The following is a 27,420-nucleotide window of genomic DNA, read 5'->3' as shown; positions in this document are numbered from 1 at the left end:
AAGATCTTGCCGCGGATTCTGCTTTGTTGCTCATAAGATAAAAAAATAAATGGGTCAAGTTAAAACCCCTAAGACCTCTCACCACCAAGAGGTGCTGACCTCACAGGTGAGACACTCCCACCAGCGGACAAAGAGCACAGGAAAATGTGTTGCCAACCACCTGAAACAGACAAATATCTGCTTTTTAAAACCCTTTAAACCCGCTAAATGGACTGATGCCATTAATTTCTTCTTTGATTAACAGTAGTAACATCCTTTATGCACTGTATACTAACCCATATGCTAATCATGCTTTATGAAGTGATGGCAATTACATTGTAGCATTTAATGAAGAAATAACAAAATAACCATACCAATGATTAAGCACCAGTCTTCTTTTTTTTTTTTTTTTTTTTCTCTGTGTGTGTGATACAGGTAAATGCTGAATTCCAGCGTATTACAACACTTCAACTGGAGACGACCTTCGCGGCACAGTTAGACAGAATTACACCTCAGCTGATGACAGTTTTCCAGAAGAAGGGCGGTGTTTCTGGGCAGAAACTTGCCCACCACTTGCAGATCATGCAAGAGGTAAATCTGAATATTGCAAATTCTATTTGGATTTAATTTGTCTTAAGTGGCAAGTCACTGGTGAGTCAAATAAGCCATTTTAGGTGACCGGCCAAGCAATCTAAATTTTGAAATTTTCATATATAAATTTTATTTACTATGTTTGAACTGACTTGTGATAAAATTTACTTATTGCGAATGTCAGACATTGTTCTTTTTTCCAAATTGGTTTAATCAGCAACTCTCTTTAAACAGGCTGAAAGTGATGTTAAAGTGAAAAGGGAAGCAGTTCTCAGGGCACTTTGCCTCTACCTTGGTGAAGAGGACGGAAGCCTTATTCGGGAGTACTTGGTAAGTCATTGTTAGCAAGTCATCTATACACACACTTCTTAGATATTTACACACACACAAACGACTAGATTGGAATTTAATTGTAGAGTTAATTGTTTTTATTTTACCTTTTTATTAAATGTTTAGGACATTGAAGGAGATGACATCCAGAGAGGCCTAAAGAAGCACACCATGGGCATTTATGTCATCAACAAGGAGGATGGACAAAATGGACATTATGATGACATTGGAATATTTGTTGAAGGGGAGATAGTCATGGACAACATTGGATCTCCGGCCCAAGCTTGTGCATTGATGCTTGGAGTAATCTATGCATTGAATGAAATCAAACACGCAAGAGGGGAATAGTGAAACTTAGTCCGAGAGGGAGGAAAGGCCATGCAACATGATCTCAAGCTCACTGTCTGACTGTGGTCTAGAATATGGATGAGCTGCCTATAGAAGTTATTGGACCATTATGAATATAGGTTATAGGACAGAGAGAGACTGGAAGTTTATTTGCTTTTGGTGAAGGATAGATGACAGATTTTATGCTCGGATGCAGAGGAAAGTCAAGACTGCCAGACATGGACAACTTTGAACCTGACAAATACTACCGGCCCAATTGCACTGTCTTATTCGCTAGGCATTGCGATCATTGCGTTAGCGAGCAAGTTTGATTGACTCGGTCAGTGAATGGAACTATCGACTTTAAGAACACTAGCCGCACCTCACCACCCCCACACGGAATTGAAGCCCCAGACGCGCGGTCGACCTATTATGATATGGCCCATTCAGCTCAAAGCTCATTCCAAAAAGAGACTACAGTTTGTAGGGGGATTTTAAGGTTGTCGATTAAACCAAATGATTAGTTGGAAAAGCTAGTCTCACCATCCAGCTCCTTGAGTTGGACTGAGTAAATACGAAACATTACTCACAAATTACTGCCAATAAGCTCTTGCGATAAGGAATATGTTTCGTCATACACGACAACAGATAATTTCATAGGTCATTAGTAGTATGTAACTGCATCCCGAATACCAATGGATCTGAGATCTTCATGAGTCTTTCCCTTAAGAAATTCCATTCACTGTGCTTCACATAACGGGAGTTTGAAATTGACTCTTCAACTTTTCAAAGTCATGTCTCTTGCCATTCTTTCAAATAACCATCATTTGACGTTTCTTCACAAAGTTCTAGTCCGTATAATGTTTTGAGAAGAGACAAAAAAAAAGTGTGGTAAAACATTATATCAACCTTTCATTCAATTGGAATAAGTAAATGAATTGCACATGTGATTTGTGTAGAAGCGCATATCAATTAGTAGGCATATTAGCAAGTGGCAAAACACACACTGTACCGTGGTAAATTATTAGATAACTGCAGAGTTAATTAATTTTAATCTATATGTCTATCCCGAAGCCCTAACTGTTTGTTTTCTTTTATTTTCACACTCGAGCCTCAATCCTTTTCAAAAAGTGTCACTGTGGCTCCTTGATAGAGGGGTGTACGGTTGAGCAAGTTCATCCTTGATCAAAACTTTGTGCTGGCTATAGCACTCAACAGCTCTATCAAGTGAAGCAACTTCTTTTCTGAGTTAATTTCAGTCCTGACAAACATCACTCTCAGTGCCTTTTGATCTCACATTTTTGGCAACCACTGAGTTATTCTCCTCCACAGTTTTCAACCATTATTTGTTTCTGCACAAAAGACGTTGTGCAACGCCAATCCTACTTATTTATTTCCTACTGCACCCTGACTGTGCAGGTGCGTTCAGAAGCCCCCTCCCCCGCCCGACTATTCCTTAATGCCAATGTTGTGGCGGGAGGGACGATTTCTCAATTTAAAACTGCAGGCGACTACAGTGAACTTTACAGCTAACTACAACAGAGAAATTGCCTCGTTCCATAATTTGTTAGTACAACGTGTGCCACCAGAACTAAGCTAAAAACATGACAATTTAACGTAGCAGTTTTAAATTACTCTTTTAATAGAGCAGTAGCTAATAGAGCACATAGCTAGCTTAGGTCAAATCATGACAAAGTTCAGAGGCGTACAACTACTTAGACTTCTTTCTCCATGTGCACACGTCTTAAAGAGTCAACATGCTTTGACTGAGGTAAAAAAAATAAAACAAAAACAACCGGAAAAGGTCTACTTACCAAAGCTAGTCCACCTTTACACGAAGTTGTGTGATTAACTTGAGCCCGCTTGCAGCACACAAAACGTCTGCTTTCAGTCCGCGCGCAAAATGGTGGCCTGTCCTAACGCATGCGCAAAATGGCCCAGCAGGACAAGAGGACCTGGCTGCAGCCACTGTGGCAGCAGGAGGCTATGAAAAACATACTTAAGCATTTTGAGCTACATTTAATTAACTAAAATTAATTGGATTAAAACGCAGGGAATGTATTCTGGAGTTACTCGAATTATATATGTAGACAGGAATTACTCATTTGAATTAAAAAGATATACCAAAATAAAAATATGCCATATCTAAAAGGAGCCAATATCACTTTTTTCAGTGTACCACCTGAACCACAGTCACCCCAAACACTGAAACTTTTTATTTTTCATTAACCACCCTTTAACCACATAATCCTAACCAAACAGGTACACATACACAAATACTCAACACATCATGTGTCTTTTGTGTTTCTCAGAAAAGCAGAGCTCAGAAAGCAGAGCGAACGAAGAGACCCAGGACGGTGGAGCTGGTTGTTGTGGTTGACCATAGAGAGGTTTGAGCTCACTTTTTCTTTTGCCTAGTCACGAGTAAGACACTTTTTGAGGTGTAAGATCTTCTTTTGTTCATGGCATGTTGTTAAATGTGATACTAAGTGAAATAATGGTTTCTTTCAGTATAAGAAGTTTGGCAGTAAGAAGACAATAGAGGCCAGAGCGCTTGAAATAGCAAACCACGTGGACAAAGTACGTTTGTGTCTTGGCACTGTTTCTGTGTTTTCGTGTCCCACACGTCTTCAAGCTTTACTTTCACTTTGGATTTCACGCAAGAAATGTGTCCTGATACTTTGTTCTTTACTGACTGGAATCTGACCAGTAAAAGGAAGGAGAAGGTTTTTTTTTTCTCACTGTGAAAAATCTAACTTTAACTGTGAATCTTCACACCTTAACTGAAAATTTTCACACATATCCCACAATTCTCTTTGCATACTCCCAATGTGTATGCATCATCTTGCAGCACTAGACCCAACATTAGTTTCCTGTTGCACATTTATAAAATCTGCTGCTTGAAGCATTTTGTGGTTTTGCAAATGCTGGTTTTAACTGATTTCGCTCACCGCGCTGCTCTGTTTCAGCTCTATCGCCCTGTGGGCGTTCGTGTGATGCTCGTCGGCCTGGATATCTGGTCATACAGAGATCAAATACATGTCAGCACTGACCCTGAGGTCACCCTCCGTCGTTTCCTTGAGTGGCGTCAGCAGCACCTTCTGCCGAGGACCAAACATGACAATGCGCAGTTCATAACGTAAGATGTTCGTCTTTCTACTGCTTACTAAACCTATCTAAAAAATGATGAGATAATTTGTAAACATTTTGCCTCATCACCTTTCAGAGCTGTGGATTTTGATGGCTCCACTGTAGGCTTAGCAAACACCAATGCTATGTGCACCTCTAACTCTGGAGCTGTCAATGAGGTAGTCATGTTTCAATGTGGATTTCTTTAATTAAAAGTGGAAAGATGTGGAAATTAAATGTTTGTGAATTAAATGTCGCACAGGACCATAACACTAATGCAATTGGAGTGGCTTCCACCATTGCACATGAGATGGGTCACAACCTGGGCTTGTCCCACGACACTGAAGACTGTGTCTGTGGCACTTCTGTGTCAAAAAAAGGCTGCATCATGTCAGAGAGCGTTGGGTAAGCTCAGCTTTGCACCTGTGCAAATGAACACCCTCCTATGTGCAGACCTTCGAAGGAAAAACATCTGATATGGTCTTATTATCGTCCACCTCCTCTAGCTTAAAGTATCCGGAGCTGTTCAGCAGCTGCAGTCGGCAGCAGCTCAGCAAGTTCTTGGAGGAGATCAACCCGGCATGTCTGCTCAATACTCCTTCCACCGATCGAGTTTATGGGGGCCCCATGTGTGGAAATGCCTTCTTAGAGCCTGGAGAGGAGTGCGACTGCGGCACGGTGGAGGTTTGTGCATATCACGTTCGTTTTGTATAGCCAAACTCCCATTACTGAAACACACAATGATGACTGAGATGTGCATGCCTCTGTATGCCTGCCAGGAATGCAAGAATCCCTGCTGCAATGCCACCACCTGCAAACTGAATGCAGGAGCCCAGTGTGGAGAGGGAGAGTGCTGCCACAACTGCCAAGTAAGTACTACTCACTGTGTGAAGTCACACTGATACTAATTATGTTACTATATAACAAGACACAGTCTGACTGTGCCGTCTGGCTGGTTATGTGTGAGTGCGTGTATTTTAGTAGTCGGTACATCACCATCTGTGTTCCTCTCCGCTCCGTAGCTGAAACCGACAGGCAGCGTCTGCCGACCGAAAGCAGGAGACTGCGACCTGGCAGAATATTGCACCGGCTTCTCTGCTGTCTGTCCGACTGACGCCTACACCCAGAATGGCCTGCTGTGTAACCATGGAACAGGGTACTGCTACAATGGACAGTGTCCTTCACGCCGGGATCACTGCAAGAGGCTTTGGGGACCAGGTTAAGAAACTAGTGAATCACAGTTTGCTTCAGATGTGCTTTATTCTTAATAATCAAGACTCATCAAGCTGTATTTTTTGCTGTGATTGTTTTCAGATGCTGAAGTCGCTTCAGACGCTTGTTTCTATCTGCATGGAAACTGCAGAAAGACACACTTTAACCAGAGATGCCCAGGCCGGTATGCAATCCAAAGCTCTACAATTGCACATATTGGTACTGTTTGTTCTTGAAACCATCCCTTGTGGTTTTCGGTTACAGAGATCAGTCCTGTGGTCAACTTTTTTGTTCCGGCGGATGGGAGTTCCCTGTGACATCCAGGAAGTCCCTTTACAAAGTAGGAAACGGAGACATGTGCAATGTGGCAACTATGAACCCTGAAGATAACTACCCCGAAGATTTGGACATGGTACCTACTGGCACTAAGTGCGGCAAAAACATGGTGAGAAAGCTGCTCTTTGTAGCTAAAATGAAGAAAACATCCATGCGCTACAGATTCCTGCAAAGTCTTTGTGTGTCCTTTAGGTATGTTACAATCAACAGTGTCAAGACATAAAAAACATAAAAATGTATGGAAGAAATGACTGCTCTGCCAAATGCAACAACCGTGGGGTGAGAACTTTAGATCCTCGGCACTCTAAAGCACTGTGGATTTATGGCAGCACAACATGCGTACTATGAGTGGGATCTCTTACAGGTCTGCAATCATGAGAGCAAGTGTCACTGCGATCCTGGCTGGGCTCCACCTTTCTGTGATGTGCAGCAGTCCGAGCTGCCTCAAGGTACTCTACTATCCTGACATACACCCACTGATAGCCCGCTTCTCCCTGCCCTTTTAATAACCATGATTTACACATGACCCTTATGCTCTGTTTTCCACTGAGCTGCAATACTTGGATTGAATTTCTCATGGGCCTTAAAACAATCGTGCTCTGTTCTGATGAATACAAGCAGACACTGATGCAGTGGCATTTCCTTATTAGTGTGTACATACGCCCTAATTATGTTACAGAGGAGTTTGCTTCCTGAGGGGGGTGACGTATGTTGTTATTTGCTCATCCTTGGGCAAAAAAAATCTCATTGGCCTAATCTGTTGTGTTATTGTGTGTGTGTACAGAGTCAGGCCTGGTTAAGTTCATAGTGTCACTGGTGGCTGGCTTACTTCTTCTTTTGCTCATGGTTATCGGGAGTTTGATGTGGTACGTCAGAAAGAGACAGCCTGCGAAGAGGTACAGAAAGGAGCTCCTCCTCTCTTTTAGCTTTTGGATCACCACAATAAGTAAATAAAACTTTATAAGCTTGTCAGAGTTTCTTTTAAGCAATTGTGCATATTTCCTTGCAGATACCTCCCATCTTCCGCGGGACAGTTCAACCCGTTGTTTCGGTCGAGCAGCGAACGACGCAGGCCTCCTCTTGGATCAGCACAAATCAGCCAGCCTAAATTTTTGGAGTCGTCGGCCACTCAAGCATGTAAACCGCTCTTCTCTGCTCCTACCAGACCACAGACTGGAGCACTAAAGCCCAGCCGAGCAGCTCCAGAGGTGAGCACCTTCTGTGATGTAGCAGATTTGCCACCAGAGTGCCGTAATGTGCTGTGGCAGTAGATTTTGGCCTGTGTTATTGGACCAAATTCAAATCATAAACAGACTTGTATTTTAGTCAAACTGTCAAAAACCAGTGAGGAATAAGGCTTAAAAAATAAAATTTTAGACTGTACTCATTTCTATTTTCTCCCTTTACAGCCGCCCAAGAAAGCAGCAGCCGTACCCCAGCCATCTGTGTTTCAGCAGGTAATCTGACCTCCGGTTCCAGCTTCATTTAAATGTTATTTATATGTTTCAACTAGTAAATAAATGTTTTTATTTAGGCTATAAAGCCATTCACGCAGGCTCCAGCTGTTTCAAGAAAGCCAATCTTTACTGAGGTAAAACTGCATGTCTTCATTGTCTTTTGGGGCAGTAATTATTTTTAAAAATTGTTATTTTAGTATCATTATTCTGGTCTTATATATATACTTTTTTTTCTCTTTTTTTTCAGAGTAAGCCACTGCCTCCATCGAGACCTCTGCCACCACTCACAACAAAGCCGGTAAATAACGTTCAAACTGAACTCATTATTTGCGTATACACATTTAACAGTGCTTGCGTTTGCTGCTTCTTTAAAACATGAACTGTTTTGTCTCTCAGATCATGAAACCAAAGCCCCCAATGCCTCCAGCGAAGCCAAAGCCCTCCGCAGTCCTGTCTTCATTGCCTCACACTCAGCTGGTATGTATTCAGACTCAGACATTCTCAGAGGCTATCACGTTTATGAAGATGTCTGTGGTTTTTGGCTCTGTCCTAGCATAGCAGTGTAATGAACAAGCAGTCAGTGAATCAGTAAGCATATAAACTTCTCCTGACCACCAGTGAGTTGGTGAGGCACTAACATGGGGAAATAAACACACCAAGACCAAGTTTGGAGAATAAAAATGTCTCATCCCAAGTATGTGTGCTAATACTATTTATCTGCTCCCCTAGCTCGGCGGGAGGGCTGCCCTGATGCCTCCCAGCAGGCCCAGATGACAGTGGGACTAATTCATCGAGGTGTAAACACTGAAATCCTCTGACAGGGGACATTGTTTTTGTCTCACCTAGAAGGACCAAGAAGATCCTGTCTGGAGACGCTCTTCTGTTTTAAAGTAGAAACAGGATCCGCTGAAGAATCGGCATTGTTAAGCAACACAGCTTTTGTGGTCTCCTTGAGGATTACCACTGCTTATGTACACCTTCAGTATGTTAATGAAAACCTGAAGTAATGATCAGCAGACTCATATTCTGTGCTTTATGAATGACAAATGGCACTGCTGCCATGACGATTGTTTAGTTTATTTGAGTCTTTTTAAAGGGAAACATTTGGTTTTTGGGTTTGTTTGTTTTTTGCCTAAATCCTGGGATATGTGAAGATTTTATAAGGTAACTGCACTATCAATGCTGTAACTGTTCCTTTTCCCTTTTCCCTCACATTTTTTTTGGTACTGCATTTCTCTGAAATATGGTTGTTAAGGGATTTTAAAATGTGGCATGAGCACTTTACAGGTAGATTTTTTTAATTGAAGAAGGTCTTTTCTTGTCATTTTTTAAAAACTCTTTGTACTGACCTGTCTATGCTTGACTGTGCAACTGAACCAGTACATATATCTGTTTTATTTTGCGTGCTGACCTGATAGATGTCAAAGGATATTGATTATTCTATGCAGCAGACAAGATCACAAAGTCCTTTCACTCATAATACCAATGATGAGGATTCACCCTCGATTTGTCTTTAAATCTTTCAGTTCTGAATGTTCTAATTTATTGGCTTGCAATAAACGTGATCCATCACACTCAGTGTTTCTGTCACTTTCTCTGTCTTTATATCCAGATGATCCAGAAGATATTCACATTAACATCTGTGACTCTCTGTTGATTTTTTTGCTCTGTCCTATCAGCAGCGTAATGTTAGAACAAAACTCAATTAGATCTATAATTGGTTGGGGAAAAAAAGATTGATTTTGTAGTTTTTCCCTGCAAAACCTGATTCAACATGTGAATGGAGTCCAGACTTTCAGCTTTAATTCAAAGGGATTTTTAATAAACCATTGCATTAACTCTTTCAGTTATAGTAATTTTTATATAGTTCCCCATTTTCAGAGTCTAAAGAGACATTGATTGCCTTCAGCTAAAAGCCTAAACAAACCTATCAGGGAGATTTAAAAAAAAATGAAAAAAGTCAAATTTGATACATGAAAAGGGTGAATGCACTCATCAACTCAGCCACACCAACAGGGCTGAAATACCACAGAAGAGAATTAAGGTGCATGATGACATAATTATTCCATGGTCATGAAAAGAAAACCTCCAAGAACTTGACTTCAAAAGATGGCAAACACTCTTGAGGAGGTGTATCATTGTCAAGGTCTGCAATAAGGAGATGCCTTCTTCATTTGAAATACAGAGAGTTTACAACGAGGTGCAAACCACTGGTTACACTCAAGAATATAAAGGCCAGGTTAGAGTTTCCCACAAACCAACTAAAAGCGTCACAGAAAACAATGGAAACACAAAACCGAGACGAACTTGTTCCAGAATGATGAGAGAGAGAAGTATGGATATGGAAAAGGAGAGAAACTGCTAAAGCATACAGGGTGAGTTTGCTCCAGATGAAGGGGTTACCATTACTACCAGGAGCCTCTCCTCAAGGGTAGATTTGGGGGTCATGATGTCTGCAAGATGCCGTGCTTAATTTTAGATGCTTTGAGCACCAGAGCAACACAAGTTGACTGAATGTATTCAAGAGAAGGCCGATAACAACACAACATTAGAACTGAAAGACTTTGCAACTCCCTAAAACCCCAAATCCCTCAAAGATTGGCCAAAAGAGAAACAAATCTATATTTTTGATTTGGGGTTGAACTGGCCCTTTAACAGCTGATCGCCTAGCAACGCTTCAAACAACCTGAGGTGGGCTGAAGCTATAGGTTAGCTCATGAAGACTGTTTTAATCGTTCAGAAACGACTGTAATTTTATAAATAATGGAACGAGAACTGAACGAAGAGGAACTACAGGACCTGTTTGCGTGGATAGATAAGATACCGCTGTCCCGGCCCAAAAGACACATCACAAGAGACTTCAGCGACGCAGGTAGTAAAGTTAGCGTAGCAGTCCTCATGGAGGTGCTAACCAAACAATCAAGCAGTAACAGCAGGAGTAATATGATCTGCATAGCTCCATGTCTCCAGCTACGGTAATTTTATTTATTTGTGAACTGACTAAGTTTCTCTTTGAACCTTAGTGATGGCTGCTGAGGTGGTAAAATATTTCTTCCCCAAGCTTGTTGATCTGCACAACTATGTTTCTGCAAACTCCACACAGCAGAAGCTCAGCAACTGGAACCTGCTCAACAGGCAAGACATCACTGTTTTATGTGTGTGTGTGTTTTTGTGTGTGTGATTCTTCTGAATCTGGTGGATTGAATGACTACATCCCAGCCAGAGAAAAACACTCTCCACAGCTGAAAAACATCACATTTTAACAGCCTGCCACAAAAACTTGTACACAAGCTACAAAAAAGTTAAAAAGCTAGATGGCTAATTAATATCTCTTAATAGGAATGACAGACATTGCCTAATGTTTTTCCCATCCAAATAAAATTTTTCCTGGGCCTCCACATCTGGTCCTGCGGACATATCCTACTTACACCCACTCACTCCATCCCTCGCCACTGATATGGCACAAAGCCAGCTTCAGATTTATGGGAATTTGCTGAAAACATTTTGGCTCCTATGTTGTGTCTCATCAGTTAAATCACACCGAGTCTGCTGATACTACTGTGCATAGTTCTAGGTATTAGAAACATGTGTTTTTATTTATATGAGGATAGGAAGGTATTTTCCAAGCTGGACTTCCATGTGCCTGAGGAGACACTGAAGAAAATTGCACAGAGCACCACAGGAGCAATAGTGCCTGTCCTGAGCACCCTCAGGGAGAAGATAGACAAGAAACTGGAGTACACCACCAACAACATACTGGTGTGTAGTGACACACACGGTATAGGTCTTTTTTTTTTTGTCTATTTGAATGCAAAATATGAATTACTGCATGCTTGTCCATGTTAATCTAACTACAGTGGATATATATTTTGTTTTATAAATTTAGGATATGGAATATTATGACACCAGGAACCAGGAGAAACCTCATGAAGGTACAGTCTTCTGCATTTGATGCCATATTTGGCTTTGCATCACATCACACGATAGTGATGTAGGTGTTGCTGGAAGTTACAAACTGTGATGAAGTCAGTAACATTAAGTAAATTATGGAAATAAAACAGCTGAATTAGGATAAATGCAATGACTTTATATTGGCCTTATGCATGTTGCAGCATGTGTCATAATGATAGTGTAGTTTGTGCAGAATATCAGCTGAAACAGTTGTTTTTTATTTAACTGAAGCCAAACAAAACTGAAGCTAAGATGTGCTTTATTTAGCACAGGAAGTGAGTTTGGTGTTATTTTAGACTTTTTTTTGTTAATGCAGCTATATCTGCCGGTCAACTCCCAAACACCAAGTCAGCATATTCAGCATTCAGCAAGGTGTTTTTTTCCCCCTCTTTATTTGGTTTTTGTTTAAGGGAGCAGTTTAGTGACTGTTCATCGCTGTTTTTGTCACTGAAATGAAGCGTCTCCAAGATCTTCTCAGGCCCAAATTAAGTGTAATCTATCCCAGAGATAGCAGTGACCAATCAGAAACACAAAGAAACGTCCATTTGAAGGAATCGGGGAGAACTGATTAGAAGAAAATTCCACCACCCTAAAGGAGTGAACTTGTTTCCCACACCTCATCCGTCCCTATCAAAGCTGGCCAGTGCCTCCACCCTCTGCTCTTTCCTCTTCCGTCTACACTCGCTCCCGCCATCAGACACATGACTCAGGTTCTCGTATCAGTTTCCACATGGCTCTTATCGCTGGCCTGAGCTCAGCACCGTTGACTTAAAGCCTGATATTTTTTTCCTTTATCTACTAATCTTACTTCAGCGTTTCACCCTCTTTCTGCTATTGGTCGTCACCCTTTCTGCCACCAAGCCTTATCTCTTTTACTCAGCTGTATATATTCTTTTAGTCATTGTGTTTTGTTCGCATCATAGTTTGTAAAACAAGACACTTTTTTTCTTCAGAAATTCAACAGACTGAGATAAGACTTCTAACTCAGCTGGAGGAATTGAAAAAAGATGAAAAGAACAGGCAGAAAAACAGGTATGACCAAAAAACCACTGCTTTTAATTATAATGCAATGAATCGCAAGAACATTTAAAACAAAAATAATAGCCTGTCCATTCTTTTTTTCATGGTACAGTAAAGTGGAGCGTGCAGTAAAGTTTTATTCAGACATGGATCCTGCTTTCCAACAAATGCTGAAGGAAAAAGAAAAAGCAATTATGTCTTTGATGGAGACTGTGGAGGTAAAGTCTGCATGCAGACATGCATGAATGCAGGAAACACTCTGCTAAAGTGTGTGTGTGTGTGTGTGTGTGTGTGTGTGTGTGTGTGTGTGTGTGTGTGTGTGTGTGTGTGTGATGGAGAAAAATATTTAGGAGTGTGTGTTAGGCATGTGTAATGTCCTGTGTCAGCAGTGGCGAGTGAGTCAGTATCTGCTCAGCGGATATAACCCTTATTTTTCTTTTCCATCTGTGGTCACATCTGCATGTTTAGAGAGAAGCAGAAGGATGACACAAACGTGCAACTTCTCCTTTCACCGCACTATGAAGTTTTCAGAAGCCTTCAAAGAAATATCCTCTCTTTAGCCTCATCCCTCTTTTCTTTTTCTTTTCTTGGTTTTCTTGGTCGTGTATGTTTGCAGATCCTCCAGATGAAAGTGAACAAGCTGGAACATCTGGTTCACTTGAAGGATGTCCGTATTCAAGATCTGACACAGCATCTGGAGACGTACAAAGCAAGAGGCAACACACACTGAAGCAGCTGTGAAACTATACAGACAGAGAAATGTCTGTAGCAGTTCTGATATGTAAACCTGTATTTTGTAAAAAAGAAATATTTGTTAAGGCAAATGATCATCTTATCTAATCCCACCAGCTAAAACTGTCACATCTGTTGAAATGCACAAGGGAGATTCCAGATGTGAACTTTTTAAATCCTTGTTTTGAAAAAGAAAAAAATGGAATTTTATCCCAGAACATAAAATGTACACACTTCAGGATGCAGAAATGTCTCTTTTTCTTTCTTTAATAACATGATCCACTGCCTTATATCTTGAATCTTCTGTGTTTATGCTTCATGACCCTTTTATATGAAATCATGACTTGTTGAATATAAATAGTTGCTTCTTTGTGAAAGGTATCTCTGGGCTTCTTTTAACAGCCCATAATTTCTGACTGTCAGCTTCTAAATAAAGCCACAAATCCCCATTCACAATTGTCTCACTAAATAAGAGGGCAGTGTATCAAATAAGCCAAGTCGTGGGTTAAAGCCAACAAAACAAAACTATATATGGTGTTGCATTTGGCGGCAGCCACTTCCTTCCTTCACTCATTTTTGGTAAGTTTCCTGCTTTTGTGTAAGTGTGAAAACCAGACCTTAGTTAACCAGAACTTAGTTAATAACTTCACTTCCACTTTATCGAGCATTTTTTTTTTTTTTAGAATTACTGTGACATCAAAGTCAGGAGCATTGACGAAGTCGTGACACAGCAGCAGCAGACCGCAGCCCAACGTCTGCTTTTCAGATATAAAGTTCATTTCACTTTCTTGAGGTTTTTCTGTAATGCCAAATGAGAGAGAGATGTCCCTCATTATTTTACTTTATGTGGGCTTCGTTGGCGTGAGAGGCATGTGACCCCGTGAGCTGTACCAGGAGCAGCTGATCATCTCCAGCTGCCTGCCAATGTGACTGTCATGCTCACAATCATGCCACCTCATTAATCATCATTATCACTTAATTAATGACTGAGAAAAACAAACACCTAATGAGTTTACAGTTACACTTATTTTAGATTTAGATTTTAGTTACTCCTTTTTTCACAAGGGGTCGCCACAGCAGGTAGCTCTGCATGTTTGAACTGACAGACTTTTACACTGGATACTTCTTGATGCAACCATAAAGGAATACGTTTCTCCTCCTGGGATCCATTAGCTTATAAACCACTACACTTTGGAGACACTTAACAAATGCATGTATTTAAATTAATGAATTATTGATTTATTTTTGGTAAATTACGCCTAACAATGGAAAACATCTGACTCAGTGTGACACAATATATGTGATGAGTCACAATCACACCCAGTTAAAGTGGTTCTGCTGCCGGACCACACTATATGAAAATGTCCCTGTTTACCTGACAACCAATACATATACTCACTTCATTAGGTACTTCTGTTCAACTGCTGGTTAAATAAATGTCTAATCAGCCAATCACATGGCAGGAACTCAAGCCGAAGTTCAAACTGTGCATCAGAATGGTGAAGAAAGGTGATTTAAGAGAATCTGAATGTAACATTGTTGCTGGTGCCAGATGGGCTGATCTGAGGATTTCAGAAACTGCTGATGTACTGGGATTTTCCCAAACAACCATCTCTAGGGTTTACAGAGAATGGTCTGAAAAAGAGAAAACATTTTGTGAGCAGCAGTTCTCTGGGCAAAAATGCCTTGTTTATCCTAGAGGTCAGAGGAGAATGGCCAGACTTCTTTGAGCTGATAAGAAGGCAACAGCAACCCAAATAATCACTCGTTACAACCAAGGTATGTTGAAGAGCATGTCTGAATGCACATCAAGTCTAATCTTGAAGCAGATGGGCTACAGCAGCAGAAGACCATACCAGGTGTCTTTAATAAGGACCTCTCTTAAACATAGATGAGCGGATGATTTCCACATTTCTAAGTAAAAACCTTTCCTGATCTCATAACAGGCCCGATCACTGTATGAGCAGTGGCTGAGGTGATCTACATTTACAGCACAGCTAATCAAAAGCTTGACTGTGGGAAGTTATTTCTTAAAACAATGTTTTTAGTGTTCAGATGTGCTTCCCTCATCTATTTCATGTTCATGAGACAAAAAGAAATTTTTACCAGAAATCCACAGGAAGATGAAAACAGCATCATTACATCACTGTGGTTAAGCAAGACCCAAAGTCCAATACAAAGGACAGATGTTAAAAAAATATCATTCAAAATTTAGATTTCTTTTACTGTAATACATTTCTTTCAATCACAGTACTTAAAATATCTAAAATAAATATCTGACATGTACATTTGTACCTTTGTGATGCTGTGCGACACATGAGATTTTCATCATGGACGTGCAGCAGACAAAACTGTGTGATGCTATCATGTCAGTACGGACCAAAAGCTCTGAGGCGTGTTTCCAAATCCTCTGACTCTATGCCATGAAGAGTTCTAAAAAGATACCAACAATCAATTTTATTTAAGGTTCGTGCTAAGATTTCAAAATAGATATAACAATATATATAAAATGTATACAAATAATCAAATCAACCGAACTTACAGAGGCTCCAATATGTCAAATATTTGAAAGCTAAAGCCTTTATTCCTTTTTACATGAAATCTTGTGCTTGCACTTTTTTATTGCTGGTCGTTAACTCCTTGTTGAGTTTTCCTATTTTGCTGGTACTTGTACATTTACTCCCTGTGGAGGTTTCTTTCTGCCACTGATTCATTTTTATTTATTTTAAGCATGTCAAACTTTTGGGTTAGCATCTTGAAATTTCAACTTACTCAGAAGTGACTTGAAATTTGAGATAATAACTTGACATATCAACTCAGCTTTGCTTGATAATTCCCTGTTTTGTTTTTAGCATTTCACACAATTTCATTCAGAGAAGAGTTTTGGTGAAAATTGATGTGATGTAAGTTCACATCTTTGTACCCCGTACTTACTACCTGCTATCAGGAACTCCTGACAGCAGATTGAAAAACTGAAGATTGTAAGAGTTAAGATGGCTGCAGCAGCAAACATTAAAAACAGTGTTTACTTAGCTTCCATTTCTCCCTTCCTTTTCCCTCAAAAATCAACTATTTGAACAATTTAAAAGCAAACAAATTAAGCAGACCTGTTTTACCAAGCAATGTTGGCGTCTTAAACACAGTAATCCTGATGATCTCTTGGGTTATTTTCCCAAAACAGAGCTCTATTCATAGCCACAGAAGAGCCCTAATTGTATAGCAGACTTTAGAAATTACCAGGGTCTCCATAGAAACTCAGACAGTGATAAGTGGTAGGAAATAGCAAAGTTAATACTCCTTTTAATACAGACAGTGGATAAGAATGTGAGGGAAAACTGAAGAACAGAGCTGCTTTTGATAAAGGAGCTGCCTGCCGCTGATGAATCACACTGAGTATCACCCTGCTGTTTGGGAACTAGATTTACTCAGAGATGAGGGACCACACCTTTCTGTATCTGGGGACACATCCAGGATGATGTCAAGGCAAGATGGATCATCCAGGATCTGATGAAAAGCAACAAAAGGAAAAGCGCTGGTTCAGCCAGGAAAGGGAAAAAAACCTGACCATAACCTCACTTCCTAAGAGAGAGGACTTCAAACTGGCTGGAATTGCGCAAATGGCAAGAAGTAATAAGACCACCCATTACACTAAGCACAGGCCAAAACACAAAAAAACCCAACAAATTTCCTTTGTAATCAATGAGGAGTGAAGTTTATTTAAACCCGAAAACACTCAATATGATCATATATCTTTAAAATCTTATCAAAAGTGGGGGGGAAAAGTTTATCTGGGTCAATCAAAAGCTAAACCCCTCCCCCAGAAACCACTGGTTTGGCTGTGAGAGGATACCAGGGTCCATGAGGGCTGAGAGGTCACAAGAGGAAGCCATCCTTCATCTGGTAACATGGACTGACACACACTTTGAATGCTTCCTGGAAAGCATTTGTGAACAGCTGACTGGCTGTGCTGAGGGAAGAGCGGGTTTTATTTTCTTCAGATGACCACTTTACAAACTCAACAGACACACACTCACACAGATCTGTTTTTGGAGTGTTTACAACACATTATGTGGGTTAGAACAACAAGGACTGTGTGATGGATCGTGTTTATATATTCAGTGTGTTCACTGAGTCGTGCTCATTTTTCCACAACTACCCAGCCTTTGGAATGAAATAAAAAGCTACAGTCGCACATCATATAAATTCCTCTTATTAGAATATGTGGTGGGATATAAATCATGCCAATTATGCACAGGCTTAAATGTGGGTTGGTATATCTATCAATTTGTAAACATATAGAAAACCTGTAGATATAATGTATAATGTCACTTGTTGAAAACATTGGAAAAAGGAGGACATAAATACAACAACAGTGAGATTTGAGGCACTTGTGCTGCAGTTAAGATGCAAATATATTTTAGTGTGCATGTGTAGTTTTGTGTCACAAAATAGTATGGGAAATTTGAGTTTCCTTCTATAACTTGGCACATAAAATAAAGGTGTTTCTAAACTTTGTACAAGCTCATGATTGATTTTACTTCTATACATACAAACTGACACATATTCAATGGGTCCCTGGGGTCTTTATCCATCCATTTATTCATAAAATATTTTCCTTCTTTCTTTTGATCAAGTCTGCCACTGCTAGTATTCAAACCAAGTGACTCATCTACCATGGCACAAGTTCTCCTCCTTGTGGCATTCGAATGCACAACAATGCCCACACATCAATGCAAAGAGAAGAGAGGTATCAAAATAGGTTTTATTTGTTACATAAGAACATTGTCAAAACTTGAAAACATTTTTGCATATAAACCTTTTAAAACAAGGAAACAATGTTTAAATTTCACAGATTGTACAAAAAAAAAAAAAAAAAAATCGACAAAAATTATTTTTGTGAGTGATTCATCCCCCTCTTTTGCATCTTTTATTTGAACCCACCACCAAAGCAATTGCGAGGTGCAGCGGTAAACTGTCAAATGGAGGTCACAGAAACAGCGCGGGTTCACTGCCTGTTGAGTCTTTCAAAGCGAGAGCGACGATCCGTACAGAACGGCACATCTTCAAAGTCTATGAGGAGCCTTTTAGCCTGTAAGAATCACTGAACCTTTAAGTCTGGGGTAAACCATTATATTATTTAAGGCTCGTTATCTCAATTGTATTTCCATGTTTCTAAAACGCAAAGCAGAACAGAATCAAAATGTACACACACATTAAAACTAGCACCAACCCGTATCTTTTCTTAAGCCAAAGCAACATTCATCTCTAAACAGACCAACTTGTTTTTGAGTAGAACTCGTGCTGTCGATTGGAGGTTACGTGAATCCTCTCCGAGTTTCTGTCGTCATAGGAAGCTCTGTGGTACTTCAATTATCTCGGTGAGAAATGACAGAAGATCCTGTAGTCCGCTTAGTTATGAATCACCATAAAAAATGTAAACATTGACAATGAAATGTCGATTTCGTTTTAAATATTATTCCTATTTCAGTCGCCCTGCATGCTCTTAAATTGGCATTGTTCCAGACAGACACCTAGCTGAAAAGGTGGTGCTTTTCCATTTTCCTCTCAAACCGCAGCTTTCTTCATGGTGAACATCTGAATTAATTGTTGTTTGGAGAGTGCACATTAAACAGCTGTCTTATTAATATTTAATACATGTCCTGAGAGTTTACATTTAACCACTTATGAAGACACTGCATAACAACAGAGTTGGTTGAAGGCTCTATCTGAACCATCCCAAACTCAAAATTTCAACATGCACGGCTCTGGAAACCAATCTGAAGAAAGAAACATGCACTGACTTCTTTAATGATAATCTCTACTTCCTGCAGTGCTCGCTGTTACAACAATCAGCTGTTAATCATCCTCAATTTGTATTAGACTAAATCTTTAAGCAACGCCAGATCTTTCTTCCATTTTCCCCCCTCTCATTTGCTTCAGAGTCTGTGTCACAGGAGGTCCAAAAAACAACTAATAACAGAATACTACACTAAATAATAAACTACATTACCAATCTGATACCCCTCCACAGCTAATATCTGTATAATTTCACTCAACTGGACATTTATAACACACTCACTTCTGTATATAACCCATCAAGTGTTCAAGTTCATCCACCAGCAGCTTAAACGGGCCCTTATACTCTTAAAAGAACAGCCACCTTAGTAAGTCAGTGCAAGTGAGGTTGGCACAGAGATGACTTGACCCCCATCACACGCACATACATTGTCCACCCAGCTTTTAATTAGTGTCACCTGTCAGATTCCAGTGCAGCCAAGCCACATAACTCTCAAAAATCAATAGCTCATCACAAATCATTGACCTTGCATCCAAAAAAACAATAACAAAAAAAGATAACAAAAGAAAAACGAAAAATGAATGCAGCCCCAAAAGCAAAAGTTAAACACCGCACTGATTGCAAGCACATGTAAATTAGGGCGACTAGTTGCCGTCACCTTCTCAGGCATTAGCATGTTTATGCTTGTTTTTTAACTATGGCATCAATTTCATTTCTAAAGCTCGTCTTTTTAAAAATGTGGAAGGCTGAAAACCCCCCAAAACAAAACAAACAAAAAAATCCTTTTCATCTGTCACATTCTCCCATCTCACTTTCACTTTTCTTCCACCTTAAACCCTCTCCCACTCTTTTTTTGCCATTTAGATTTAAGACTGAAGCGTGCGGTTCACCAAACTAGCTGAAAAGCTACCCCACCCATCATCATCATCTTCAGTTCAGCGCTCTACGCCCCAGTGACAAGACAATTCCTCATCAAGCTCTCCTGTCCTGTGCAGAGGCAGAGCTGTGGACTCACTGTCCATCAGGCTTCACTTTAAAGAAGTCTGATTCAGCATTCGGCAATGAAGGGGAGCGCGGAGACTTTGGTGGACCGTTGCCCCCCTCTACAAACATGTTCGGGATGTCCTGGCCAAAGTAGATCTTACTGTTAGCTGCTATGGCCTGGTACTTCATCAGCTCCATGTATTCAGGTGTCAACTTCAGCTGTAGGGATTTAGAAGAGAGACAGAAGAGTGTGAGGATTCAATTAGTGCTGGATCACATTGCTGTTTGTGATAACACTTTATCTTAATGTGACTATATACAGCTACATGGGTAAAAATAAATGCAACATTGCAGCTGGACCAACTTCAGTGATGAGCAATTAAATTAACTCTGATCAAATGGAGCTGCTTCAAGACCTGACTCTTGTCAGGAGGACGGTAATTAATGGTTTGTGACATCTTTCTGCAATTACCCAGTTTGGTAGAGTTTGTCGAAAGTCTGCATCTATTTAAAGTTGATTCTGTTTAGGTCAGGTGAAGTGAGGTTATTAAGATCATTACAGCAGGTTTGTGTGGATCCATGCGTTTGCCGTATAAACCTACAAATAAACATAAACTAAAACTATGTTACTACAACTGCTGGAAATCTACGCCATAACTTATGCCGTAATCTAACGTGCACTTCCCTGGGAGTTTAGCTACACACGCAGTCGACGCAGCCCGCAACTATTGTAAATGGTCTGTTCAGTACAATAGAGTCCTCCTGTGAATTTCTGGCTACTTTTTCCACCGCAGTTTTTAAATTTATCATTGAGAAAATATGGATCATCATCTCAAAATAAGGAATGATAATCATAGCATCAATATAAGAACTCACAAACGTCAACACATTTCTGGATGCAGACTGTTGTAATGATCAGAACTGACGTGAATGTATGCACAGAGAAGTAGAAAAACTTCAGGGACAAATATGTTTGCCATTAAAAAACAAACAAACAAAAACAAAACAGACCATTACAAAGAGCAGGGACCAGGGAGGGAAAAAGCCCCAACATTTCAACTGTTTCTATCAGCTGACACCGCATCAGGACACAACCACAAGGTAATTAACACATATTGGACCAGCACAAGCATAAATGCGTCAACAACGTCAGCCACCTACATAGGTTACATCATGGGCTCTACAAAGAAGTCTAAATCAAGCCTTATTCTCTTTTACATTAGGGATTTTTTTATTACTATAGCCACTGCAAAAACACCTCTCAGCAGAGTGTTACTGTTTTAAAACTATACGATCTGTGATGACTGCATTTGATGTTAACAACAAAGTGTTTAAACTGTTTGGGTCTTTTTACCCTGTTTGCTTCAGCAAACTTGGCAGCAGTGTAAAATTCTGCATCAGCCTTAGCTTTCTCTCTGGCCAGGAAGGCAGCATCTGAAACAAAGAAGCACTATTGAATGAGACAAATAAACCAGCACACCACAACTCAGGAACACACAGATTCATGACACAGAAAGGAACCAAAGGATTTCAGACAGACCCTCTATTTCAGAGATCTTCTTCTCTGTCTCCTTCTCCATCACCTTCTGCTGGAACTGGATCTCTGCCACCTGAGCCACTTTCTGAGCCTCTGTGTGACAGAAAAGAGAAGGCTGAGGTTGGCAGTGGGGTTTCGCATGAATAACTTTGAGAGGCAAAATGCTAAAATTGCACGGATGGTCATGCAAATAAAAAGGGAACTGCCTGCTGTACAGTAAAACAGCGCATTTACCAATAATGGCTTTCTTCCTTTCAGTCTCAGCTTCCTTTTCCACCACCTTCTGAGTCTGAGCTGTTATTAGCAAACGAGTCTTTTCTGCTTCCCTGCACATACACAAACACACACAAGGATAGACACAAATGAGGTTCTTGCAAATATTTTGCTTTCCATGTGGTCTTGCATGAATTGAGTGAGGAAATCACATAAAACTAAACCACGTACAAAGTCTATGCTGGTAACTTCAATTGTACAAACTCACATAAGTTCAAAGTTCCTCCTGATAGACTCAGGGATCTTTGGTTTGGTAACACGAACTGCCTTTATCGGAAACCGTAAAAAAAAAAGAAAAAAAGAAAAAAAGAGGGAAACAGTGAGGGAAAATTGCTCACAAAAATAAAAAGACACATGAAACAGATAGATTGGCCTACTAGTATCTATTCAGACTTTGACTCCTCCCCTCAAACTGGTGAGCAAATGTCATTTATTTTTTTATATTTTCATTTTTATTTATTGTGTGTGTGGGTTTGGGGGGAGGGGTTGTTTGGGTGACACACTAACATCTGTTTCTTCCTAGCTGTGCACTAATGGTCCTGGCCCATGAGCAGGGGTCATTAAACAAACACTAACAGACAGTAACCTGGTTTACCCCGCGGCTTAAAATGAATTTATAGTTCCTGCAAGAAGCTAATAGGTAATGCAGTAAACAACAGTTTAATCTGACTTCTGTTTTACCTCACCTCAAAGGGAGCATTTTTAACTGTATTAACACAGGTTAGTGCGGAAGAAAACGTGCAATAAGTTTGGGTTATTTGGTGATCAACTGCCAACGAGGAAGAGGAAAAAACAAACAAAAACAACACTATTAGTGTACTAGTAGGCAGTACGAAGGACTGACTGTTAATCTCTACTCTCTGTACATTTGCTGCTAGTGCCCAAATCTAGCTGGTATGAAACTGTGTGTTATTTACCAGCTCCATGATCCATGTGCGATCTCACCTTTTTCCCACTAAACATTCTCTATTTCAGCTGGAAATGTTAAACTATGTACAATATAGACTTCTAACTACTGAGTGTTACCTTAAAGTCTTTGTAAAAGGGACAGAGCGAGGGAATGAGGGAAGGTGGAATCTGAGTTCTGGATGTGTCACAGCACAAAACCAACTAGCTGATTTTATCATCCCTAAAATGTCACTGAAAATGTGCAGGTTATGTGTGTGTTTAGGTACCTGTATTGTAAGTCCAGGTGCCATAACATTCAGATCTTTCTGTAATGCCGTCTTCAGATTCTCATCTATGATGTCTGCAAACAAAATAAAAGAAAAAGTTCTAATGTATGATCAAATTTCAGGAATTTCAGGATTGTAGTAAAATGCAACCAAAACGTACTAACCAAACAACTCAATGTAAACCTCCTGTAGTGTGTGCACGCTGCAGAACTGGTTGAGTTCATGGTGAATTTTGTTGAAAATTAGAGTTTTGTCGTAATCTGCGGTGTAGTTCCTCACAATGTCCACCACTGAATATAGCAGAACAAAAGCAACAATTACTTTGATGCCAACAGGGTTAATAAGTCAACAAAATAAGGAAGTTTTGCAGTGAAAGAAATTCACAAAAACAAGCTGCACCTGCTGAGGGGACGAGCATGTTCACAACTTCTATCCTGTCAAAATAGATCATCACACCTCCACTGTGAAGAAAAAAAACATTTCAGGTAAATATATATTAATGTGGGAATGACTTTATTAACAGCTGAATTAGGAAGTTCAGTCACACCTTGTTCCACAAGGCACATTCTTGATCTCATCTGTTTGGAGTGTAGTCTGGAAAAAAACAAACAAACATTGAAAATATTGTGACATAGTTATCAGTATAAGTGACCTGTGTGTTTCCCTTTTTGTTAGAGCTGAGCATATAAAATCCAGGGTACAACAGGTTCAACTGCTATTAAACATAGCTGAAGTTCAAACTGAGCATCAAAATTGGGAATAAAGGACTACAATTTGCACAGGATCACAAAAATTGAAATCATGGATCCATCCTGCTTATTTCATGCTTATGGCCATACGACTCCAAGCACCCCCTATCTTTTCTGATTTGCAGGAGTTCTTCATCATTCAAATGCCACAGCCTTAAATGTCATCTCTGTATGATCTTTTGATGGCTGCTTACAGCAGAATAACACAACATGTCATAAAGGTCAAATCATCTCAAACTGGTTTCTTAAACATAACAATCAGTTCACTGTACTCAAGTCGCCTCCACAGACACCAGATATCAGTCCAAAGGAGCACATTTGGAATGTGGTTGAGTGAGAGATTTATATAATTGATGCGTAGCCAACAAATGTGCAGCAAATGTCTGATGCTATCATGAAACAAAATCTCTGAGGAATGTTTCCAGCACTTGCTTCAGAGAAGCAGATCTGAAGGCAAAACGGGGTCCAATCTGGTACTAGCAAGGTACCTATTAAAGTGGCCTGTGAGTGTATTATTAAGATTTGAAATTGAGTGCAATGCTACTTTATACTACATTATATAATTTAGGAGCTATACAAGATTACATAAAGAAGTGCATGGTTGTTTCAAGTTAATACAAGGTGAATGCATACAATGTGTAAAGCATATTCTACTATATTACTATGATACTCTTTTACAATTCTGATTGTAAACGTTCGTTAACTGTAACAGTAGTTTTCCAAAACAGCCATAATTCTTCAAGTTACCTGGATATGTTGCCAAGGTCTGGAACAAGACCCAAACTACCACCCTCAAATGAGAGGATGTTTGTTAGAATGTTCAGGAACAAGCCAGGAACCACTAAAGCTCAAGCCTGCCATGATCTATTGGAACATCGACATCTCTGTCCACAGTAAAGGGAGTTTTATATCACCCTACACTAAGAACATGCAACCAAGAAAGAAACCTGTGTTTCAAAACCAACCAACCAGCTTAACTTTGCAGCTGCCAACAATGACGAGCCAAATGCCTTCTGGAGAAAGGTTTTATGTCAGATGACAGAAAGATTGAACTATTTTTCCACAATGACAAGACTTATGCTTGGAAGAGTAAGGCTTTCAAACCTAAGAACACTATAACAGCTGTTAAGCATGGTGTTGGCTGTAGCATGGTCTGAGGCTGTTTTGCTGCCAGAGGTACTGGTACATTGCACAAATTGGATGAAATAACAGTGCATGAGGACCATTTCCAAAATCTTCAACTTCACTTAAAATTAACAGCTAGACGGTTAAAACTTGGACACAGTTGGGTGTACCAGCAGGACAATGATCCCAAAAATATATCAAAACTGATTTTCGAATGGATAAACCAGGCTAACATCAAGTTTCTGGAATTGCCCTCCCAAAGCACAAATGGAAATTTGTGAACTATGATGCTTAAAAGCCTGGTCTGTACCAAGAAAACAACCAATTTAAATGAACTCTACCAATTCTGCCATTAACGGTGGCCAAATACCCAGACAGAATTGTGCCAGAACTTGTAAAGAGACATTTAAATAAGTATTAGAGGGTTTGTATGTATATATTTGCACCTCTATGTTTAATTGCAACACAGTGTGGATTTGAGAAAATCCTAAATAAATTCAAACCTGTGCAACCAATTCTTGTTTCTTAAAGGCATTAAAGATGTAGGCTGCACAATCATTCTACCCCAGAAAAATAACACCTCAAAGAAATCAATGAAAAACCTAAAATTGCCATGACTTTCATGCCAATGATAAGCGTATGCAAACTTCTGCCCACAACTATATATGTATTGGCATGTAAATGCTCCATTTACTTGTTGTAAAACAGAGCCCCTGCAGCCACGGTTGAATAACAACTGTTTGCATGCTGTAGCTGACTTATTTATAGAAGATCCCACTCTAGTTTTAAAGCGCAGGCACCTCCTGTTTGAATCTTACATTACACATGCCTTTGCTCAAAGGCCATGTTTCAAGCCTGGAAAGAGAGGCTTACCTGCACTGCTCTGTAGGTGGTAATGAAAGGCAGCATAATGTGATATCCAGGACCATTGGGAGTAGTCAGCAATGCCCCACCTCTGAAACAAATACAAATTATTTGGCCAGAGTTCAGAACATCTGATTTTCTTTTGATTATATTTAATGAGGGTGGAAAAAAGAAGAGGACATATAACTTTATAACCATCATTTGAAACAGGGTGCTTACAAATAGCACTCCCACATTCTTAGTACAGGTGTCATTTTCATTAGAAACAGGTGTGATGAGTCAGGCCTGATGTACCTGTAGTACACAGCGAGGTGTCCTTCTTCTATCTTGTGAATAGAGGAGTGCAACATGATGGCCATCACTCCTGTTATTGCTGCAAATACTGCCCCTACATGCGGCATCGTCATCCTTGCTAGCACTCACCTGCAGACAGAAAAGGAAAATACTGAAATATTTATACAACACTAAGTCCTCAGGGCACTGTCACGTCTGTGATCAGGTGGAAACTGTAACTATAAACAGCAATACATGCAGTCAAGACTCTTAGGTGAACCATCAGTAATGCATGGGCTGTGCCATAAAACCTGCCTCTTTACATCCAGTAAGTCTATGGTCAACACACTATATGGCTTAGCTTTTCTGCTCCGTGCACCCCGTTTTTCACCCCATTGTAATGAAAGTAAGAGGTTAAGTAAATCGTTACACACACTCTCATAAATACGCCTTTTATATTCACCAGTGAGACGGTCAGCTATTAACACAGGTGCACCCAGGTCAAACATGGAAACCTTTATGCCTATGATAGCTGCCTTAACAGCAATCGATGCATATCATATAGCAACACGATTGGTGACAATTAACGACTTCGCTTAGTTAAAGTACACTTCACGTGTATTTAGTTTAAACATCTAACGGTGACAGGCACGATTAGCTGACAGAAAGACTTGAGAAGGGTAACAAGCAAGTGACTCCTCATCCAACTTATGAAGCAACGTATGTGCTTCAAAGCTACAGGTCCTTTGATGTAGCTATAACATTAAAACAAATACATTCTGAAAAAGAAAACACAGGCTTACCCACCACTCGGTTGGTAACGTTTACCCTAGCTGGCTGGGTTGGATTAGCTAGCTAGCTAGCTGGCTGGCTAGCTCTCACTGGGTGGGATCGGAAGTGAAGCACTGTTTCAGTGTAGCTTAATGCTAATGTAAGCTTGCTAGGCTACTAGCGTGAAGCAAAGCTTTTAAATCGTCCTGCACTTCGACCAAATAATGTTTCAGTACGTACTGTAAACCACAGGCTTATAATATGTAAAATTACCGCTGTAGCAAACCGTGTCCCCTTCTGATCTTAGCATTCAACGTCCCACCCCCATTTCCCCGCCTCCCACAGGTTTCAATCTTGCTTTGACTCGCTGCATTATGCTGCCTTCAGGACTGTTGGAAATAAAAGAAGTGACATTGTAAATGGGTGGAATTTGTCAAACGATTTATTTTATTTAAAATCTTGATAAAACCTTTTTATTTATACAGATATATAAGACCCAAATGGCTTCGCAAGAAGATATCAGTATGGATATCAATGTTTTACAAAACCAATATTATAAAACAATCGCCAGTCTTTGACAGATGTCCAGAAAAACCAGTGGACTAAGGAAGTTCTTTTCACTTCATTTTTTTCAAATTCAAATTCAAATTCAAATTTTATTTGTCACACACACACAACCATACACAGTATGACATGGGGGTGAAATGCTTGTAGCTGTACAATGCCCGACCATTAAATGACAGAAGAAAAGTTTTACAATATTTACAATTTACAGTTTACTACAAAAATTTACAAATTAACTTAGGAA

The 27,420-nt window shown here is 39.9% G+C and overlaps 3 protein-coding genes across 5 annotated transcripts; 2 read left to right on the top strand and 1 right to left on the bottom strand.

Annotated features, from left to right (window-relative positions):
- Positions 1-27: 27 nt before the first annotated feature.
- Positions 28-9,151, top strand: adam8a (ADAM metallopeptidase domain 8a). The gene is made up of 22 exons (XM_042215437.1): positions 28-570; positions 805-900; positions 1,027-1,233; positions 3,474-3,617; positions 3,739-3,807; positions 4,197-4,366; positions 4,454-4,535; positions 4,619-4,761; positions 4,863-5,040; positions 5,136-5,225; positions 5,379-5,574; positions 5,671-5,752; positions 5,833-6,013; positions 6,097-6,183; positions 6,269-6,353; positions 6,689-6,800; positions 6,914-7,112; positions 7,314-7,361; positions 7,439-7,495; positions 7,609-7,659; positions 7,758-7,838; positions 8,091-9,151. Exons 1-22 carry the CDS (start codon positions 499-501, stop codon positions 8,133-8,135), a joined length of 2,475 nt encoding a protein of 824 aa, XP_042071371.1. The 5' UTR covers positions 28-498; the 3' UTR covers positions 8,136-9,151.
- An 862-nt stretch (positions 9,152-10,013) lies between these two features.
- spef1 (sperm flagellar 1) lies at positions 10,014-13,313 on the top strand. The gene is made up of 7 exons (XM_005950155.2): positions 10,014-10,233; positions 10,385-10,496; positions 10,973-11,120; positions 11,248-11,293; positions 12,266-12,344; positions 12,445-12,550; positions 12,949-13,313. The coding sequence occupies exons 1-7, from the start codon at positions 10,125-10,127 to the stop codon at positions 13,060-13,062; spliced, it is 714 nt and encodes a 237-aa protein (XP_005950217.1). The 5' UTR covers positions 10,014-10,124; the 3' UTR covers positions 13,063-13,313.
- Positions 13,314-17,808: 4,495 nt separating this feature from the next.
- erlin1 (ER lipid raft associated 1) lies at positions 17,809-26,988 on the bottom strand. 3 transcript variants are annotated; one of them, XM_005950151.3, is made up of 12 exons: positions 26,886-26,988; positions 25,863-25,991; positions 25,578-25,659; positions 23,378-23,424; positions 23,230-23,291; positions 22,995-23,120; positions 22,831-22,904; positions 21,864-21,922; positions 21,617-21,708; positions 21,386-21,475; positions 21,200-21,279; positions 17,809-20,064 (listed from the first exon to the last, which is right to left on the bottom strand). In XM_005950151.3, exons 2-12 carry the CDS (start codon positions 25,973-25,975, stop codon positions 19,873-19,875), a joined length of 1,017 nt encoding a protein of 338 aa, XP_005950213.1. In that variant the 5' UTR covers positions 25,976-25,991; positions 26,886-26,988; the 3' UTR covers positions 17,809-19,872. The 3 variants fall into 3 exon arrangements, with proteins under 3 accessions (XP_005950213.1, XP_005950214.1, XP_005950215.1); XM_005950152.3 differs by having other exon boundaries at positions 26,645-26,955; XM_005950153.3 differs by having other exon boundaries at positions 26,649-26,955.
- Between the last annotated feature and the right edge of the window lie 432 nt (positions 26,989-27,420).

This window comes from Haplochromis burtoni, unplaced genomic scaffold, assembly GCF_018398535.1.
Source record: "Haplochromis burtoni strain Fernald_Lab_line unplaced genomic scaffold, NCSU_Asbu1 Contig_719, whole genome shotgun sequence".
NCBI classification, from domain to species: Eukaryota; Metazoa; Chordata; class Actinopteri; order Cichliformes; family Cichlidae; genus Haplochromis; species Haplochromis burtoni.
Note: the sequence above shows the minus strand (reverse complement) of the source record. Positions and strands in the feature narration are given on the sequence as shown.